Source organism: Rhipicephalus sanguineus, chromosome 4, assembly GCF_013339695.2.
Source record: "Rhipicephalus sanguineus isolate Rsan-2018 chromosome 4, BIME_Rsan_1.4, whole genome shotgun sequence".
Classification (NCBI taxonomy): Eukaryota; Metazoa; Arthropoda; class Arachnida; order Ixodida; family Ixodidae; genus Rhipicephalus; species Rhipicephalus sanguineus.
The window spans coordinates 19,608,716-19,629,961 of NC_051179.1; the positions used below are offsets into that span (position 1 = coordinate 19,608,716).

The 21,246-nt window shown below is 43.6% G+C and overlaps 1 protein-coding gene across 1 annotated transcript in view; it reads left to right on the forward strand.

Annotated features, from left to right (window-relative positions):
• Positions 1-21,039, forward strand: part of LOC119389232 (uncharacterized) — an 85,485-nt gene extending 64,446 nt beyond the window's left edge. The window contains exons 18-26 of the mRNA XM_049415062.1: positions 560-659; positions 6,788-6,913; positions 8,924-9,043; positions 9,880-9,957; positions 14,673-14,780; positions 17,797-17,977; positions 18,703-18,864; positions 19,666-19,803; positions 20,270-21,039. Coding sequence (XP_049271019.1) covers positions 560-659; positions 6,788-6,913; positions 8,924-9,043; positions 9,880-9,957; positions 14,673-14,780; positions 17,797-17,977; positions 18,703-18,864; positions 19,666-19,803; positions 20,270-20,443 — 1,187 coding nt within the window. The 3' untranslated portion in view covers positions 20,444-21,039. The remainder of the gene's footprint in view (positions 1-559; positions 660-6,787; positions 6,914-8,923; positions 9,044-9,879; positions 9,958-14,672; positions 14,781-17,796; positions 17,978-18,702; positions 18,865-19,665; positions 19,804-20,269) is intronic.
• The last annotated feature ends 207 nt before the right edge of the window (positions 21,040-21,246 follow it).

Genomic DNA, 21,246 nt, shown 5'->3' on the forward strand with positions numbered 1-21,246 from the left:
AATCGAAAGCCTATGAGACAAGCTGTACTATTTTTGCCATATATTTCTCAGTAATTATCATTTGTGGTAATTTAATGCTATGTACGAGCAATCTGAATCATCCACAGGACCGAGCACGTGTGCCTAACGCTGCCTCCATATTATCGTTTCACCTGTCTTCCTAAGAACATGCGTTTATTAAGCCTGCCACCCATGGACCAAGCGAGTGTGGAGCGGTGAGAGGAGTTATTGGCCAGCGATAACCTTGATGATCAGATCAGTTTGATCGACAGGGCAAGCAGGGCGGCAACTGCCTGTGGCGTCCTGGACTGAGGGCAGCCAGCACTGCTAGATGGTACTTGCGCACCAAGCATCACAAACCCCTTTCTGTTATTAAAAGTTTTTCCTTTCTTCCTTCCTTCCTTCACATTCATAATTCTATTAGACTATCTCACAAATACTTTTCCGTTACTTGCATTGGCCCTTGCGCATGAATCAGTCGCTTGTGGTAGTTTGATTTCTTGTGTGGTATATATAATGTTCGTGTCGCATGTTCTCACCTGTCTGGCTTAACTTGCAGGATCTCCAGCAAGTGGGTACACCAATGAAGCTTTCCCAGCAGACAGCGCTGACGTCAACATCGAAAGCTTTGAACTCGAGGCCAAGGAAGAGGCTAAAAGGTATCTCACGATGAACGTCGCTAACTGCGTGTTTTCCTCTGCTCTTTCGTATTTGTAAGATAGACGATATTAGTTTGCGTGGTAATCAATTTATATAATTCAATTTCATAATCATTCTGTATTATTCAATTAAAGTGATAGGTACACTCCTTTGAGTTTAATTGCAGAAAGTACCGAATGTACTGTTTTTGTTGCGGTAGAAAGAACTATTGAAAAATATATATTGACTGTTTAAGCGAGCTTACGAGATATATGCTTTAGAGCAGGAACTTTATGGCAGAGCTGTTATGCTCGAGGTTTGCCGTGCGTCGTAGGTAGAAAATTATCATCATCATAAACCGGCACGCGCCCTCTTCGTCGTCTTCTACTTCGCTCCCAGAACACGCGCGCCGGTTTGTTCGGCGTGGGATGCAATAACTCTGATGGGTGAGAGAACGAGTACAGAGAGATAAATTCTTGGCGAAAAAATTTCTTGGCAAGGCGATATTCGAACCCGCGTACCACGATCCGACGGCGAGCGTCGTAAACACTCGGCTATCCAAGCATGCTAGCAGAGCATAACATAGCCTTGTGTGATATAGTACAGCAGAGGGTGGGAAAGGGAACTGAGGGTGCGGTGGAGAGCTGTGAAGGTGGGGAGGAGGGAAAGGGGGAGGGGAGAACGGGTACAGAGAGACAGAGAAAGACATAGAACGAAAGAGAAAGATGGAAAAAGATAGAAGGTGAGAGAACGACTACAGAGGGAGAGAAAGAAAGACATAGAATAGAAAGAGAAATATAAAGAGAAAGAATGGGAACAAAGATAGAAAAGGATAGAAAGGCAGAGAAATAAAGAGACAGAAAAGAGATCGAAAGAAACAGACACAAAAAGAAAGATTGAAAAAAAAAAGAGGCAGCAGGCATAACTATGTATAGTATAGTATAGTCAGTGCTGGGCAGTATCGAAGATACATGTATCTTAGATACTATCTTAGATACTCTATGGGTATCTTGTATCTGTATCGCGATACGTCTCGAAAGACGAGTATCTGTATCTGTATTTCCGATACATTGGATAATGTATCGTGTATCTTAAGATACAAGATACTTCTATCGCAACACAACCGTGCGAAACAATAATCGCTGGCCAAGCTCCGCTTCTCAAGCTGGTACTGGTGTCACTAAGCCATCTGAATAAGTCTAAGACCAGTGGCGTGATTTTATTTTAGGGGCGAAGCTCCTTAAGGCGGCACCCGTTCGTCCCTCGTAGTAGTGCGTAACCAGTCGTAACGCTAGTACCAGATCTTGACCTCCAAGGTGGGGCCGGTGGGAGATTTTTCCTGTGCGTTGTTGAACAATAAAAAATTCGCAGCGTGCGCGTTAACTAAAAGCCGAATTCTTCTGTCTCTCATTCCCCATTAGCAGCCATTGGCATGTTCCTGTAGGAAACGTTAGTAGAAGTAGAAGTGTAAGTGTTAGCTAAAAGCCGACTTCTTCTGTCTCTCATTCCCATTAGCAGCCATTGTTTACCTCCAAGGTAATGCCTGGTGAGATTTCTCCTGTGCGTGATTAAACAATAAAAATTTTGTTCAAAACGCTATAATAATAATAATAATATCTGGGGTTTAACGTCCCAAAACCACGCTATGATTATGAGAGACGCGTTCAAAACGCTGTTGATTGATGAAATAAACCAACGAAAGACGCCAGATGTTTTCTAAAGCAATGGTTTTCTAAACAATGAAAATTCACAGCGTACATGTAAAATTAGAGTGAGCTGCAAGTCGTCATAACTCATCGAACCTTTAGTACAAACGCGCCCGATCTCACGTCGGTGATGATGTACTGGGCAGAATTCACGGAAGATTCACGGTTTACCGATGAACCTCCGCAGCTTCGCCCACTCATCAGCATTCACTCCGTTGATATGCTGTGATTTTTTTAGTTGCGCCAATGCCGTGACACTTGCTCTTAGCCACTGTAATGCGCCGCGTACTCCACTACGTGCGGCATCTATCGCGCAAATTCTGATGTTGTTACAGTGTCGTTATTGAAGATTCTCTTGCGTCTTGCTCCGTAACGAAATGTGATGCGCGCAAGAATTCGGTTGCTTTGCGTCGCGTGGATTTTACATATCAGCGATTTGAAGGATATCGTGGATGTAAGTTTGACTTGCGTGCAATGAATTAACTTGTATTCAAATAAGATTCTAACAACTTTAGCACTACTGGTGCTGATGCTAGATCTAATAGAGCAAGCGTTTACCTAACAGAAAATATTGGCGTACCGTATTTTTCACTTACATCTACATTTATTCAAAGAATTTATGAAATCATAATTTGTTTATTAGCACAAGTGCTTTCTTAGCTGTCATTTTGCATCACATACATTATCTAGGTCTCTGCATTGTTTTTCTGGTCTGGTCACTGCAATATGTATTTTGTAACGCGCTCCCAAAATAAGATTTCTGCTTTATTCTTCTGTCTGCTTTATTTCTACTACTGTTTACACATTTAGACGTTGCCAAAGCGATTTTGAAAACAAATATGTTATTATGTGGGCGTGCCTTGAGTACACAGTACAAAATATTCTGCTTACCGCTTAAGAAAATAGCGAAATTGAGTTTCCATTATAATAATGGAAATCATTAGGAGCCATCTTAAAGATGTTAGGAAGGGGATTCGAGAAACGTTGTTTCACTGAATGCTCCGTTTGACTCATGAGCGTCCCAACGAGCCGTTTCAGGCAATTTTCCGTAGGCACTGAATTTTCTATTGTCTCAACAGGTAAGTTGACAATACTTCATGCTCATAGCTATTCAGGGCGCCGTCTGTATTGTGTTTCTGTACTCATTCAATGTGAATGTTTGATACAGAACCACCTCTCTATTTTACTTATATTTGTTTTCCTGTTTCAGGCAGTCTTAAATATTTTTCACATTACTAATCGCCACGTAATAACTGAGAGAGAATAAGGATAAAAGAAAGGCGGGGAGGTTAACCAGGGCTGAGCCCGGTAGGCTCCCTGCACTGGGGAAAGGGGGAGGGGGAAGGAAAGTTAGAGAGGAGGAATTGGGAGCTATAAGCGGCAATAGTGCGAACAGCGGTAGTGTCCTGCGACGCTTTTTGCAACTATACAGTACGTCTGAGACATTTCTGTGTTGCACATGTTCTCTCGTTGAAGCAAAATTGCTAAAAGATTGCAGGTTAGTGAGCATATCAACAAAGAATCCCTTACGCCAGCAGCTAAGTAGAAAATGGAAATTCATTGCTGTTTTACGTCATTACGTATACACCAGGGGTCTCAAACTCAGCTTATAGCCGGCGGGCCGCGGTCGCGAAACATAGCTCCAAGGGCCGGCACAGTGAAGATGGTGGGGTCGGAGAGCGTTTGAACAAAATGACGTTGCCATTTGAAAGGATCCGATATCTCGTATATAAGTCATTTCCGAAGGGGATTGGGAGTCAGTATTCGAGAAACATCGATACCGATGTACACAACTAGTGAAATCTGGACGCGGATTGAAATGTAGATTTTTTGTTCCACGGTTATGTTTCAGCACATGGTGACCACATGTACCTCACAAAAGAAATGCTTGAGACCAGTCGTGTCTGTGTAGCTCACGAACATACTTATTTAGAAAATAAAAACAAATAAGACGGAGACGGTCATGTGTGCCGGCCGGACCATTTGCGAACGGTTTCAAACCCCGTATACATCATGCGTCCCCCCCTCCCCAAAAAAAAGTCGCTACCAGCGTTGTTGCGGCTGTACGCCTGCTCGGATATACGGTATTGTGCAAACCTTCTTTTACGGACAAGGTAAAAGTCCACGCCGGTATTTGCGCCGTCGTGCGAAGGCTTCCTATTGACGTTATTGTGATTATACGGCAACCCGCTAGCTGGTCGGCAAGCTGAGCAGCGACTTCCATCAAATGCAAAAATGACTAGCAAGAACCGCTGTCAGCGAAGTGTATAAAGAGTTGTCCTGTGAAGAAGCTAAAACAAGCCCCAATAAGTTATCTTGGAAGGAAACTAATTAACTTTGAGCAAGAAGGGCAAAAATTTTGAGGTAATAACAGACATTTAATTCAAGTGAAACAAAATAGGCCACAGTTAAGAAATTTTCGAGCAGACATTTTCGTGCATAGGCGTTTGCTGCTACATTATATGGATCTATAATAACAAATTTGAGAATGTATCGAAGTATCTTAAGATACAATTGCCAAGTATCGTATCGGATACAATTATTGCGGCAGTATCTTGTATCTGTATCTCCAATACTTTTTGCCTGAGTATCTTGTATCGTATCGCGATACAATTTCAAAGTATCTTTGCCCAGCCCTGAGTATAGTATAGTATAGTATAGTATAGTATAGTATAGTATAGTATAGTAAGGGGTGGAAAAGAAGGTGAGAGGGCAAAAGCCTAGCCAAGCCAGGACGAGCTAGGTGTCCACTATCTCTGCTGTGACCCAGCCTTGCGCGACTTAGTGCAAGCTGCGCAATTTATTTTATATATCACTTTATTGTTGCAGCGTCCGTTGACACAATAGGTGCCAACATTTTCAATTTCATCCATATAAATCGCTCACACTTGCTTCACTGGTGAGTTAAAGATAACGACAGATTTAACGTACCTGCTTGGGAGTATGCGTTAGGGGACCTTCTCGTAGATCGTTTGATTTAATTGCTGCGCAAACAAGATCATCATTTTTCCACATTCATTATTTTCCCACTCATATAATTTTTTTCATTACTTCTTATTAAATGCAAACTGCAGTTCACATGGCCTTATAGTGTATGATGTAGATTCAGCGCTGATCTTGTTTCGTCCTTGTCTTTATTATATTTTTTTTTGCACTGCAGTTATTTAGCAAGGTGTACCAACACGCCCAACTCGCCACATTAATGCAGCGCTTTACGAGTTGCGAGGGAAGCTTCGTTACCCGATTGGATGTACACAAGCAGTAATAAATTTATAGTGATGTCTGTTTAAATTTCCAACCTTTTTGACGCACTCGTGATCAGTCTATCTCCATCGGACGACCCAGGCAACCGGAAAGACATCTCGTTGGCTCCAGCTACACTCACAGCAAAAAAAAAAAAAAAAAGCATATGTGTTACTCCTTTCGGTGAATGCAGACTTGCCGCGTGTACGACTCTCTTCAATGAGACCCGTTCCCTCGTTTTTGGTTCCGACGACTCTCAGACGAGAGTATAGTGATCTCCTAAGAGAGTTCATGTGTCTCTTTAAAGATAGTCGTATACGTGGCATATGAAGACTCACAAAAGAGTCAAAAGACTCATTTTCTTTTTTTTTTTTCGAGTCTAGTGGAAAGTACCTTGCCTGTTTTGAACGTGAATGTCAACTATCCACATGAAGAAGAGAAAACGTTATGCATACAACTAGTCTTGACCGTGGAGTTTCATACCGGTCAATTCATTCTAAAAGACAGAGCGCGCAAACACGGACACAAGAAAGAAGTCAAGACACCACAAACGCCGACTAACAACTGAAGAGGCGCACAGCGGCGGAAAAGAAAGAAGGCACAAAAACTTATCTGAGCATGCCCAGGTAATAGGCGAACCTATCAATCCTGCACGCTTGGGGGTCTAGTGAAATATACCTGTTAAGGCATTTGTTTTCTTCTTTATGCAATTTATGCGACGGTTGACTCACGCATGCGCTACCACTATTGTCGATATGCCAAGCGTCAATCATTACAGGCGCTGCTTCATTCCTGTGCCGATACAAAGCTGTGCATTGATAGAGTTTTTGTGTGCACTTACTCTCGACAATGTAAAGACAGATTAGAAGGTGAGCCTCCGGTTAGTGATCTCTTATGTTCCAACAGTCTATGCTTAACACAGCGACTTTTTTATCTACTACTCGCTCATCCTTTCTCTGCACAGCGGCACAAATCTTACCTAGCTTATTGGCAGCCGTAAAAACAACATCTTGTGTCCGTGTTTGCACGCCCTGTGTTTGAGAATGAATACTTACCAACTAATAGCTCAGCTCTCTGTTATTCTAAAATGTCGAACAAGCTGTTATACTGTCTTGTAGGAGGTTTTAGCAGTTCATTAATTGTGTTTAAATCGAGGTTAATCTCCTCCACACGTCAAGTGTTCTACGTTCTATACGCAGAGTGTCTTGCTACGAGAGGTACCGGAACGCCATGCTGCTGGGCATCGCTTACGCGTCCAACATCGGCGGCACGGGCTCGGTCATCGGTACGGCTCCCAACCTGGTCCTCATGGGGCTCGTCGAGGAGTGAGTCACGTGACAGGCGTGTCCGCTTTTCCGACCGCCATTGGCCAACGAGCACTGAGGGTGCATGTAACACTAGAAAATCTCCCCAATGAGAGACGGTGTTGTCCCAGGCACTATTCATACAGTTCCAACTATTTTCGCGCTCGAGACAAATATTTCTAATTGAAATGACCGAGGATATCGAGGACGTTGTTCGCAGTAAAAATTTGCGACAGGCACGATGACTCGTATCAATGCAGGACTACAAAAAATGTTTTCAACTTACACAGAACCCAACCACTGAATGTTGCGGAAGTAAACAAAAAAGTGAGATATTTTGGGAATCTTCTTAGTAGCTTTATGCATCGTCTCAACCTTTTTCTTGAAGCTTTCTCTCCGATTCTAACCGCATTAGCATCAGTACTATTGGGAACTTTCGAAAGAGATAAGCGTATGAGATTTAAAAAGCGGATTTTTTTTATTTTTCAGCCTTTACTATTTTTTGGGAACTATGCAGTTATCTACTCAATTAGTGGGGTCAGTCTTTACCAGAACAGGAATTCACGCTTGCCGTCCGGGCCTCGTAAGCAGGGTTGCCACTAATGGCTACTTCACACCCCTGTCTCGCGATGAAAATTTCATGTTGGCTGCTTGGCTACTTCGTGGTTACTTTGAGCTTCTATTTCGCCGGTTTTACTAGCCGTTTATCTTATTATTTACAGATAAAGTAGCAAGCAAGCAAAAATACTACCCGTTGTTACGAGGCTTTTCCGCCCTATTGGCCGATGCGCGCGCATGTCCTAAAGCGGGCTGGTGTGTATATAGACCACCCCTACGCGCGGCGCGACTGCAACAGACGGAGCAACGAAGTTGCGCGCATTTAGACAAACGAGGGGCTAGCACGCTGCTGACACTGCCAGCCATCTAGACTATAATGCTACGCGACAGTTTCAAATTCTGATGCGTAGCGCGTGCTCCCATGATTCCGATGATTTAGTTTTCTAAATCATGGGATTCGGACGACGACCACGTCTCAACATATCGGCAGTGGACGCCGATAGATGTAAACATACCCTACAGGCGCGTCCAAGGCTTTTTTTCATGGGCTCCCTTGTCACTGCGAATAACATTTTAAATTTCAAATACATTTTATGCACCGAAGACTGGAGAGGTCAGGGTACTTTCCGTGGTGCAGTGCAGCGAAGGCTATCCTCTGCATATTTAGAAAAAAAATTTTCCTTGCATCAGGCCCGTAGCCAGGAATTTTTTTCGGGGGCGGGGGCACTTGCTAAAAACCTAAACTATTTGAGAAAAACACCTACTTTCATAATCTATTTTATGTAAAAACACCTACTTCACCAAAATTTCGGGGGGGGGGGGGGTTGGCTAGCCCGATAGGGGGGCCTAGCCCGGGGGAGGGGGGTCTAGCCCCCCCCCCCCCCGGCTACGGGCCTGCCTTGTATCTTGCGAATAAAGCGCCTTTAAATAGATTTTTTTGTTTGTTTCAAGACACGTAGAATCAAATAGGCAAATAAAAAATCGGTATTTTTGTATCGTTTTTACCAAAAATTCGTAGTATGGCTACTTCTGATGAAAAAATCCGTAAACAGGGGGTGGGTGCTCGAGCCGACGTTTCGACAAGTGGACTTGTCTTTTTCAAGGCTGGCTACTTTTAGCTTGAGTTCTGGTTCCTTTTCAAACCTACCCAACGGCTACCCTGCCTTGCCCGTAAGCAATGTTGCTGAACGCCTTGTGGCACTGACCAGAAGCGATATTCTGAACTCGGGCCGAAACGTTAATAAAATCGTCCACAAGCGTCTGTGGTTCGCTGTGAATACCTCATCGGCCCCATAAACCCTTTGTTCTGACATATATATGTATGAAATGCAAGGTTGCCGCCTGTCGAATGACATGTCAAACAACTGCAAATTATACAATCAATCGTTCTATATGCTTCAGTGGTTCTGTCAGAAGGAGCGGCTGATGGCAGTGTACGTGTAATAACGGGGTGTGTTGCGCGCTGTACCGCAGGTTGTACCCAAATTCCGGTTCCTTGAGCTTCGCTACGTGGATGATATACAACGTGCCTACCATGATCGCGTGTGTGGTCTTCGCCTGGCTCTACCTGTACTTTCAGCTCGTTCCCAAAAGGTGGGTGTCTGCTATACTAAGGCGCCAATATGTCGGCAAAGATACTGCGATATCGGTAAATTCTTAAACGAACGCTTAATGCAGAGGCAACGAGTCTACAACTTTCGTTTTCGCTTGTATTACAAAAAAGAAAAAGAAAATAAGCTCTCTGCCTTTCCCTGCCTGCAGATGCTACCCAATTTAATACATCAATATTTTCTTGTGCCTTTTGACTTTCACTGACACAACTCAAAAGACTGTGCACTTGTGCATAACATGAAATGCTGTAGACTGTCGAACATTCGACCGGCTAACGCATATAGTCAGGTCAGCTTTTAATTAAAGCGAAGCAAAAAGTTATTTTTTAATTTTTGAAGGATTTAGACACAGATTTGGAGAATTTAAACAAAATTGGAAAGAACGGTGTAACATTTCTTTTTGCCCTTCTGTTAATCGGGCAGCGAAGCGTGGAAAAATGCCCAGCCAAATTGCAGACAAATGCCCACTTGAATTAACTGTGCATTGTTCAATGTAATGGTATGCTCGTTTGTTGTGAGGGGAATTCGTGTGTAATACGACGTTGAACTTGGGTATTTCAATTTTGCGATTTTGCAACGTTGGAAATGATAATTTCGTTCTCTTTCTCGCACAGAACGAAAAATGTGCAGGTACTGCTTTTGTCGGTTGTCATCGTGATGATTATGTATAAATTTGCTGTTCATATCTCATTCTCGCGTACCATTCAACTGAAACAGCGTTAACTCCGAGAAACTTTTGCAAGCGCCTTACCTTTTTTTTTCTTTTTTTCTTTTTTTTTCGTGGCGTAGTAAAGCAGGGGCATAATTTATGCATTTCAGGTTACGGGGGAATCACCTGAACCCAGAGTCGGTTCGAACTGCCATCAGAAAGCGCTACAGTGAGCTCGGATCATTATCGTAAGTATGCTGAGCCTGCGTGCATTCCTTTTCAATTGGGAAAATGAACACAAACTTGAATGCGGCAAAGACGTGTGCTGTGTTCTGTTCTCAATATTCTCGATAAGACCAATCAACTTAAGTGGGAAATAAAGGTCTTTAGTGTTACGGCTGGGTGCAAGAACTGACAATGCTGACAATGCTGTTGCGAAGTCATCTCTTTGGTCGATAGTGTATCTGCATGTGTTATCCTTATAATTTTGTCATAGCGTTAAATCAGCTGCTGAATAATTATCCCTAGCATTTCGTTGTAAAAGGCCGCATGACATGTTTTGTAAGAGAATCATGGCGTTTCTGTGCAACACTTACCAGCGCTCGTCCGTGTCCCTTCTGTTCTTTCGGTCTTCGTCGTTCCTCGCGCTGTACACCAATATACTTACCATTTATTATGAGGTCACATAACTGTAATACCTACAGAAAGGGTAAACATTTTACAGCGAAAGCTGTTATGAGATCATTTCACCGGCCGTTTTTGGCGCCGTAGTTGTCCGCCGCCGCCGCTGCCGCCGGTGTCCGTAACCAGTATCGCTCGAAATAAGAAAAAAATTCCAGGATGGAACGAGGTTCGAACCTGGGCCCTCTGCGCGGGAGCCCAGTATTCAACCTCTGAGCCATGCCGGTGCTTAAAACCGCTTTGCAAAAAAGTCCTATACAGGCTTCATGTCGGGAAGGAACCACATTAGCATATGCAATATAGCGTGGTAGAAGAGTAAAATAAGCACCAAGCGTCGCACATCGCGAATTCTGTAACCAGGCGTCACACAATGCAAATTGCGCAACGAGTAGGTTGTTGAATGCTTCCAACCCATTACAAAGGGCTCTGACATAATTCTTCATCGTCATCAGGCACAGCATCAACAAAGTGCGCATAATGCCTTACATGCGTTTAGCAGGTACCAACGCTCTCCGTAGAATGACGAAAAATGGCACAGTGCCTGCTGCCCTACTTCTCAAAAATTACAATGATTTATAGCGTAGTGGGTTCCTCGCAAGTGCACTTGTATTGGTTGCCAAGGAAGCCCATAAGCGCATGATCCACTTCCTCGGGGTCTCAGTAAAATTACAATGATTTATAGCGTAGTGGGTTCCTCGCAAGTGCACTTGAATTGGTTGCCAAGGAAGCCCATAAGCGCATGATCCATTTCCTCGGGGTCTCAGTAAAGTTCTTCGCCCCCCCCCCCCCCCGTCTCTCTCCCACGTCAACGTGTGTTATACACAGTGTTGTAGGCGTTACTGAAAAAAAGTAACTAAATACGTTACTCGTTACACTATAAAAAAAGGAACGCGTTACCGCCCTACGTTACCTACAAAAAAAATGTAACGCGTTACCGTTACCGTTACCGAAAAAAAGTAACGGACGTTACCTCTGCCGTTACTCCGCAATCATAAATTTTAATCGATGTGTCTTTGCTGCAGGAACCCACAATAACAATAATTTAAATCTGAAATTTATGTTTCACCTAAAACTTCTAACCCAAACAACGAATACGCCCAAAATGCTGATTTAACGAGTATTACTTGCACAAATGTACCGAACCTTAGCAATGGTATAGTGGCTTAAAGTTGCCTTTAGAGTTGCGTGTGATGGCTTCTGACTCTGACACATGGTGAAGCCATTTTTCTCAATGTGACATTATACAGAATATGAGATTCAATCATCAACGCTATTCGCAAAGAAAGCATCAATTAAATCTCAAGTAATATACAATAATTATGATGGTGTGCTTCTGTTAGCAAAATAGATGCGCGAATTTTGTGGTAGTAAAGAAATGCTTAAATGGTCTAGTCACGTAAAAAAATATCTGTGCATAAATATTTTTTGTTCACTTTAACCTGTATAATTACCGCGAAAATTGCGAGCGTTTATGTGAGGGTGTTCAAGATCAGCCTCACTCGCTGAGGAGTTCAATAACCAGAAACTTCGCTGCAGTTGCAGATAGAAAAAAGCTGAATTTATTTTTAAAACAAAGTTGATAAGCCTTATCAACTTTGTAGCGACTATAAAATGTCGCATATTTAGACATTTTTCAAAAACAGTTTCCTTAGCTCTACAAGTTTCAAACAATGTTACTTTACTCTTTCTTGCTCATACATTTCATACACAAAATATCTTCTTTGTAACGATAATATTTGTGTTTTACAACGTCGTGAACTTTCAAGAACGACAGGTAATGAAATTGGTCCCTCCGGATTGAACATGTTTGATATTTTTCCCTCGTAAATTATGCAGTTAATAAGGAAATTAAGTTCTTTTTCGGGCTACTGGCATGGGACGTGCATAAAATATAAAATACTCAATCAAACCTAAAATATCTATTTTCGGATCCGTGTCGATCTCTCGTGGAATCACCCGTTTGCAATGACCACGATTATTACACTAACTGCGGTCAGGCACGTAGCCAAGATTTTTTTTTCTTTGAGGGGGGGGGGGGGCAGGGCTAAATTATTCGAAAGAAAGTCTTTTCATGGCAAAAATAAAAAAAAGTTGCCCGGGAATATAAAAGGCTGGACGAATTTCGAGGGGGGGGGGCGGGCCCCCCGGGCCCCCCCTCTTGCCTACGTGCCTGACTGCGGTAATGTCTGCCGTGTAGCTACCTGTAACCGAGGTTAGCTGTAACCTTAGTTAGCTTAACCGCGGTTAAGGCTGTTCGTGTGACAGCGGTATTAAGGTAGTGAGTAAAAAAAAAGATTTTTTTTTTTGCGTTACAAGAAAAAATTCTACGTTTCGCGTCCCGCTCGCATTCTTTTTCAGGGTTTTCTTCCAGACGAGGGTGACGCCTACTCTCGATCGGCAGCGTACCTGTAGACGGCTGACGTTACCGGCTAGACAAGCCGAAATTCTCTCCTGCGCAACGCCGCGATGAGCACCAGCGCATGCGCGTCCCCTCCCCCTCTCTCCTCTCCTACGCTGCCTCCCTCTCGCATGCCTGCCGACTGCGTTCCCCGCTCGCCCTGTGAGAATTAACGGCCAGGCTAGAGGGAAGACAAGACGCGCGTAGCGTTCCTCTTCGCGTTCCACGACGCGAGGTCGGTTGCATGCCCAAAGAACGCCAACGGAACGCGATCGTGCAAGTGCACCGGCTTCGCATCGCCTCATAGTCCCCTTTAGCGGGAAATGGTGTCATTTTTATGTTGTCGCAGCCTATCGGGGAGGGGGGGGGGGGTCTTTGTTCTCGCCACGTACAAAATTTCACGATCGGCACGTGGTATGGAGTAAACCAGCCCTTGCGCTTTCTCTTCGGGCGGCCTGCCTTTTGGGCACGAAAAGGCGCAGGTACCAGCAATCAACCTGCTACATCCAGTTCCACGAGAAGCATGTCCGTACAGTTTCTCATGGCGAATTATGCGGCTTTCATCATGCTTTGTGTAGCGATGGCCCAAACATCCACACAAGAAGTCGGCGCGTCTTAAGAAATTGGTCCCCACAATTTTCACAAAAAAAGGCGATTCCGCCCGCGCTTTCTTGGTCAATGCCTGGCAGGCCGACAGCAGTCCGACGCTGCGACAAAAGAATTTGTCGGGGAGAGCTCTGAGAAAACGGCACCTCCAGGATGAAAAAGTAACGAGTAACATGACACCACACGTTACCGAAAAATGTTAACGTAAGTACGTTACCCGTTACAGTTTCTAAATTGTAACGAGTACGTTACTAAGTTACCGAAAGAAGTAACGCGTTACCGGTAACGCCGTTACTTGTAACGCGTTACCTCCAACACTGGTTATACAGCATGACGGGAGAGGGAAGTAGCGACCGGGCGTCGCCCAATGCAGAAACATAACTGGTGGGCCGTTTAAAGCTTCCAACCCATTACAAAGTGCTGAGCCATAATTCTTCATCGTCATCAGTCGTCGCGTCAACAAAGTGCACATAATGCCTTACAGACGTGTAGCTGGTGCCTCGCTTCTCCGCAGAATGATGAATAATGGCTTAGTAGGTGCTTCCCAACTTCACAAAAATTGTGATTTATGGCGTAGTGGGTACCTTTCAAGTGTACTTGCATTGTAGCCCCAAGAGAGCTTAACGGGCTCTAGAAACGCCGCTCTTCCAGCTTTCGCTGTGACTGTGCTGCGGTTTCAGCGCAGGCCTGGCGTTTTTAGCTATTACTTTTTTTCGTCGAAGTGTAAACGCACTGAACACTTTTAGCGTGTTGTTGTTCCATTTGTTAATGATGATGATGGTTCAGTGTGATATGACCATGCATGCCTGCGAAACAGCGCAAAATAATGAGGACGCAGGAAGAATAGACGAGACCTAGCCCTCTTCTGTGTGTTTCTCCTGTGTCTTCGTTATTTTTTCGCACTGTCTTGCACTCATGAAACCGTGCCAACAGGGGCTCAATCACAGACCTTCTTAAATGTTCATACATAGTTGCAGTATCTTGATAAATCTCGAACGCGGGTGTCGCCGTCTCGGTCAGTTGGCGTTACGTGATTTCACAAACTACTGCACATCAAAAGGCAAGTTTAGTGCATATAAAACCAGTTATTAGGAAGTGCTTGTGATGTGGTTTATGTTCCTTCTTGTCAGTCCTATAGTCGTGCTTTAGTGAAGTGTGTGGTTACTTCGGTGGTAACGATGCACTTCACTTGAGATTCGTGGGTGTCTGTCTTGGTGCTGTTCTCATTCGATGACGTTTGGGGGGCATGTAATAATAACCACCACCACTTTTAAAAAGGTTCCACGAAGGCGCCGTACTGTTCATCTTCATCGTCATTGTGTTGCTGTGGTTCTTCCGGGATCCGTACGTCGTCACCGGCTGGTCCTCTTTCTTCGCGCTTGGCAAGTGAGTTCCCGAGTTTTTATGCTCGCGATGCAGAGGTGAATCGCCTTGGCTAAGCGAATTGTTCAAACAATTTGAGGATGCGAGAAAATTGGTCACTGTTACTTAGCCATGTTTCGAACCATGCATTGCACAGACAATAAACAAACTTCATTTTTGCTTGTAAGGTGAAAATATTATATGCCTCATCAAACACGATAAGTGACCGTAGGCGTAAACGCGAGTGATGCAAGAAATCATCATGTAATGATCTCACCCTATAATGTCATAGTGACGCCATAGTGGCGTCACTGTGACGTAACGTGACGTCATACGAGTTCGTCATCACATGACATCGTCGATTGGTCATAGTTGGGCCGATCCCGGAGGCACGTGAGGTGCAGAAAAGTTGCCTTGAAGGGCCAATTGGTACACGATGCTGCGAGGAAACAGCGCTTGTGTTGTTACTTCCTTCGAATTAGTCCAGTTTTCGCGCTGTTTCCTCGTAGGTGCAGAAAGCTCCCAATGCCTCCGGTCTTAGAGGCAGTGCAAAACCTAGCTATGTTTATAAAGCTTTCGGGGGCGGGGCTATCAATACAGTCGAATGAGACGAAAAAGAAAAAGATGGCCTTTGCCTTCGAGTCATCGTAGGCGAATGCAGAAGGGATCCCGTGAGGGTTTTTTTTTTTATTAAGGAGTCACTTAAAAGCGGTGAATAGTGCGGTAATTGAAACAAAAATGCAGATCTGCTCAGTGCATTCGTTAAATAACGAATTTCTCAGTTTTATACGCCGTCGCTGCCACTAATCCTTATTTTTCTCCATCGGCACGACCTTAACCATGAATGATTTTGGGCGTATTGCGGAAACAATTTCTTTTGTTGTCCTCGATACTTTGTGGTTGTCAACGCCCATATATATATATATATATATATATATATATATATATATATATATATATATATATATATATATATATATATATATATATATATATATCTTTTTTGAAAATATGTTACCTCGATGAACACTTGAGCGACTTTGAGTATAGTAAGGAAACTCGCATCACACACGGTTATCGAGTCTTTTCATGACAAGTTTTGTATCAATCACAATTTGCTTTAAGCGTTAAACATGCATGCAGTATATGCTTTATCTGATCATGAGTGGTAGTTTTAGTAACTTACTAATGGGGCAGGAACTTTGAGGCTAAAGTAAAATGATAAATGTAACTATAACCCATATTATGCCCAGTGTCCTGCATACAGGACGCTTCTTTGATGCACTCTAACATCGCTATTTCTTTAGCTGATGACTAGCGCCACCTACAGCACATCAAGCAGGCCTCATTCTCAACGTGTACAAGCCTAGACATTGCTTGCTTTTCATGCTGCCACGTGCCGACCGCTTTCTCCGGGTAAACGCGTGCTTTGTGTGAAATACGTCATGGAGAGGAAGAAGTGCAATGTCGGTGTGCACATCAAATATTTCAAGGCCTACCACACTCGCACATAGCACCCCTAATGCCCAGTATCCTGTATGTATAGGACGGCTTGAAAAACAGTGTTGCGTTTACCTGGCAGTAAATAAAGAACTTGCGCTTTCTTTTGAGGGCATAAGTACACTTTTCGTAAAAAAAATAATTCTTTTGTCATTTTTTCTGAGTTTGGGCATATATGGGTTAAGGTGCCGGAAGAGAGCAGCGTTGATCAGGCAACGAACTTGTGTTAAAGGTCGAAATCAAAGAGAAATGGGCATGGGCAGGGCATGTAACGAGAAGGCAGTATAACCCCTGCTCATTAAGAGTAACAGACTGAATTCCAAGAGAAGGCAAGCGCGCGGGGTTGGGAGAGGCAGAAAGTCAGGTGGGCAGATGAGATTAAGTAGTTTGCGGGGACAACGGTTCTTTTTATTATTATTGATGTGATGTAAGGAGTGAGGAGATGTTGCTTTAAAAGCGTTAAACGCCTTCTTGAAAAAACAGCGGCATTGTTGGCAATACTTGAGGCATCTATGTTCCTATATCTATTAAGGCCACTTATTTAGAGATGGGCGAATAGTGAATTTGAGGTTCGAAGCGCATCCGAAGCGAATAGTGATTTGGTCGAATAATGTCGAATCGAATAGTTCGAATAGCATGTACCTCATATTATTATGAAAAATGAGCATTTTTGTCATGACCCTTGCACAATATTTTTTTAAGTATTGGAACTAGGTATGAGTGAATGTCACTTTTTTGGTTTGAAATGAAGTGGAAGCAAGCTTGAATAGTATCAAGATTTGAATAGCAGTAAAGTGCAAGTTATAAGGGGTACAATACGCTACAATTGAAAAATTACTATCCTTAGCGCATATAAGCCCATATAATACGCTTTTAAACTTAAAAAAATATGTACACTTAACCTTGAAGTGTGGCTTCGCGGTAGTGCAGATTTTCTCTGAATGGGTAGTTTCACGGCACAGCTACCAATGCTGCAATGAACCCATCTTTACGGGGGGTTATGTGCGGTCAAACATACATATATTCGTTCATTTCGAATACTTCGAAATTTCGAATAATATAAATTCGTATCGAAGCGAATTCGAATACTTTAATATTCGCTCGAATATTCGAAACGCCCGAATATTCGCCCATCCCTACACTTATTATGTGTATGTCCTAGTCATCATGACGTGTTTGTTATGTTGCCCACATGTGAGGATTCATCTCCATGATGACGAGACATTATTAGGAACATTATTAATTGCATTTTGGACATTTTCTTTTGCATCATCACGGTGTTACTTAAATTGTCTATTGTAATAATCATATCGTGGTTTTGGAACGTTAAACCCCAGATATTATTATTATTATTAAGTTGTCTATTGTATGTGTAACTCGTCTTTTATGTTTTGGTGTTATACCTCGAGAACGTTGTTTGAATTGGAGAAACATTGGAGAGACCTATGCCCTGCAGTGGACGTGGTCGAGCTGACGATGATACGCTTTCACTGCCCCTATGAGAGCCCGACAATTCACAGTGCGTCGTGTCGAAGTGCAGGAAAATCAAAGACGCCACGCCTGCCATGCTCCTGGTGAGCCTTCTTTTCCTGATACCAGCGAAACCAGTGGCGGAACCCCAGGGACCGGCTCTGCTCGAGTGGAACGTTGTGCAGCACAAGATACCTTGGGGCGTGCTTCTACTCATGGGAGGCAGCTTCTCCATGGCAGAGGCGTCATCGGTACGTGGAACACATACAACAGGTGGCGCTGTCTCGATGCACCCTTTCAGGCGCGACCTATGCAGAACTGAATGTAAATGCGTAGAATTCACGCGGCATTATTCCAAAGCACTCGGGGCAGTAATCTTGTGCGTTGATTTGTGTGTTTTGCAGTAATTGCTTTTAAATTAAATTCTAATTAAATATATCTTTATCCTGAAGTCATTCATGTTCTGTTTTTGCATAAGGGAATAAAATATCAACCTAAAAATGCACTGTAATTTCCTTTTTTCGTTGTATTAATTTCGAGCAAGCAAAAACTATATGCTTTTGACGTGGCTCGCGGAACGTGGCTCGTCTTGTGATGCGTCGAACATGGCAAAGTAATCATATGCAGCAATTCCACCAAAATGAAGTTAAATGAACAAGCAATTATTATGCATGAGGTTCAATTTATCCATAGCTGAATGTATCAATTGCTCTTTCTTAGCCACTAGTCGACACAGCTAGCAAAAACAATATGTGTACACAAATATGTACAAAGCACCTTAAAGGAGTCATGCATGAATGTTCGGTCCTGCTATAAATCACTCCGCATCGAACTTCTGGAGCGCGATGGAAAAAAACGAGGCATGTGTGAGAATGGCGTGTGTATCCCCCTTTGTCTGTCGTCGTCTTCGCGCCTTTCACCTCAGTCTGCAGTCGAATCTGAGCGAGTGACTTCGCGCGGTTTCTCTGCTTTCTAGAAATCCGGGCTGTCAAAGATGTTGGGCCAGTACCTGACCAGGCTCGACGTGCTCAACCCGGTGGTGTTGGTGGCAGTTCTCTGCATTTTCACCACCACAGTCACCGAGATCGCGAGCAACACAGCGACTGCCAGCGTTCTCCTGCCCATCACCAGTTACCTCGTGAGCGTAAACTTGGATCTCGCGTGTGTTAATGAATCCGAAACTATAAAGCACGTATTGTGTTTGGCCTATGCACTATATAGCATTTCGATGCACGTGACATTTGCCCCTAAAAGAACACTAAGGAGAAAAACGTTTTTTCTCGTTAGTAAATTACTCTTTCAAGATACCAGAAACACCACGTTTGTCGCGAGAAGACGCTTGGTAAGCGAGAAAACAAGCAAAAATGAAAATGAGGGCGGCAACGCCACCTTCAAGTTTCCGCACCAGTCGCCATGACGTCATGAATTTTGACGGAATCTACTATAGGGCCTACGAAGCTCCTAATTGGTAAAAATGAAGTACATTGTCTTCTGAGGGACTTTAACATGCCAAGTTTCCGGAAACTTAGTTTAGAAAATGGGGCCAAAATACGAAAAAACACTTTTAAATCCGTGACGTCACCATCGGAGTTCCGGCAAGAAATTTAAAAGTGAGACTTCTGACATTGATTTTCTCATCTATTACTAAAGCTATGGCGGTATAATTGATCAGTTTCAACTAATATATTGTTTCACTATAGTGTCACTTTAAGTGAAGCGCAATAAGACATGGCGTAATCAATAACCGTATGTATCGGTACTTAGATTATTCATAGATGCGTATGTAGGCTGTCGAATATGCACGTGAACTTGAAAACAAGCTATAGTTGCCAAATGCTGTTTAAGCTATATTGATTGTACGGCAGTTACTGAGGACCGAATTCGTGTCTAAATACCTCGGACGGTAATTTGACACATTACTGTTATAATTGACTTTCAGGCCCAAGCCTTGAGGATCCATCCGTTCTTACTCATGATCCCTGTCACAATATCGGCATCGTTCGCCTTCATGTTGCCCGTGGCCACGCCTCCAAACGCCATGGTTTACGAGCACGGAAACATGAAGCTCCAGGACATGGTGAGTCGAGCTTACCTTGGGAGGCAACGTCCAGCCACTTAGCTCTCTTCAACGAATTGCGTTTGCTGCGTTTATATGTAGACAAAAAAAAGCATAGCCCATGTGCACTGACTTATCATCTCACGCTTGCGTTAAAATTAGTACACCGCAAGCATATTTTTGCACCAATCTACCTCTGAGAGCCATGATGAGTGCTCAACATTGATTGGTTCCTGAAGTACTTTTACCCACCCCCTCTCCCTCACCAGTAAAAAAAGAAGAACGTATGCACATGTCAAGGGCACGTGCGCCAATTCTTTCGAATGTCAATGGTAGCTCTAATGAAAACCAGCAGACAATGAAGCTAAGGAATGGCTTCATTGTCAGTTTTCATTAAGCTTGTGTTTAACAAAGAAAAACGAGCCCTTACGTTCTTTTCTTATGACAACTGTGCCTATTTTTCTTTTCTTCGTTCTATCCTTTCTAGATGAAGGCGGGAATCGTCATGAATATCGCCTGCATAATCATCGAGATGATTGCCATCAACACTTTGGGCCAGTGGACCTTCGGTCTTTCCAGCTTCCCAGCTTGGGCTGAGGCGCGAAATTCCACAATCTCGACAAGCGCAATCAACGTCACCATGACGCCAAGCGCGTCCTAGCAGCGCTATGAGGACGACGACGACTTCAAGTACCTGAATGGAGAGAGTTACTGTGTGTACGGGGACTTTAATGCTCCGCTGTCTGTGGCATTCGGATCTCTTCTCGAAGACTTCTGCAGTCGCAGTGGGCCGACGTTGCTGTTGTCACCAGAAAGCAAGCGTTTACTTCGGATCCAAAATTTTGCGTCTTCATGTTCACGGTGGGAACGGGTCGTTGCGCATTGACTTCTGAGAACTGTGATGGCTCCCCTTTTGCGTACGTAAAACATCGTGTTCCGATAAAGGTGAAAAAGACTTTCCGTTCACACTATACTTTTGAAACACACCGATTCGGGAACTCTTGTACCAAGTGAATTGCGGGACAAGCCCTTTTAATCGAAAACACCAATAAATAAACAAGCATAAACTTCATCGCCGGTAATATTCTCACTCAATGAACATTCATATAATCACCGATGAACATGCATTACGCGAATATTCACTCGTCGTCACGTAAGTCACACCTGGGAGAAAATGACGATGGCAAGTCAGAGTGATTTACGAGCTTAAAATTTTTCACGGAAAATACAGAAGAAAATAAGAAAGAATGTCTTTAGGAAGATACACAATACCCTAACGTATAGCCACATTATAGACGATTTTCCGCAGCTGGTTTGTTCAGTCAAAACTAGATGGCGCCACCGCACCGTGGCCGTCCCCCTACCCTGGCCGCCTCCATGGCCACTCCATGGCCACCCATTCCGTGGCCTGGCAGCACTGCTCAATATGTCTCCATCCACGTCGCGTCGTCTGCTCGGCGTTCC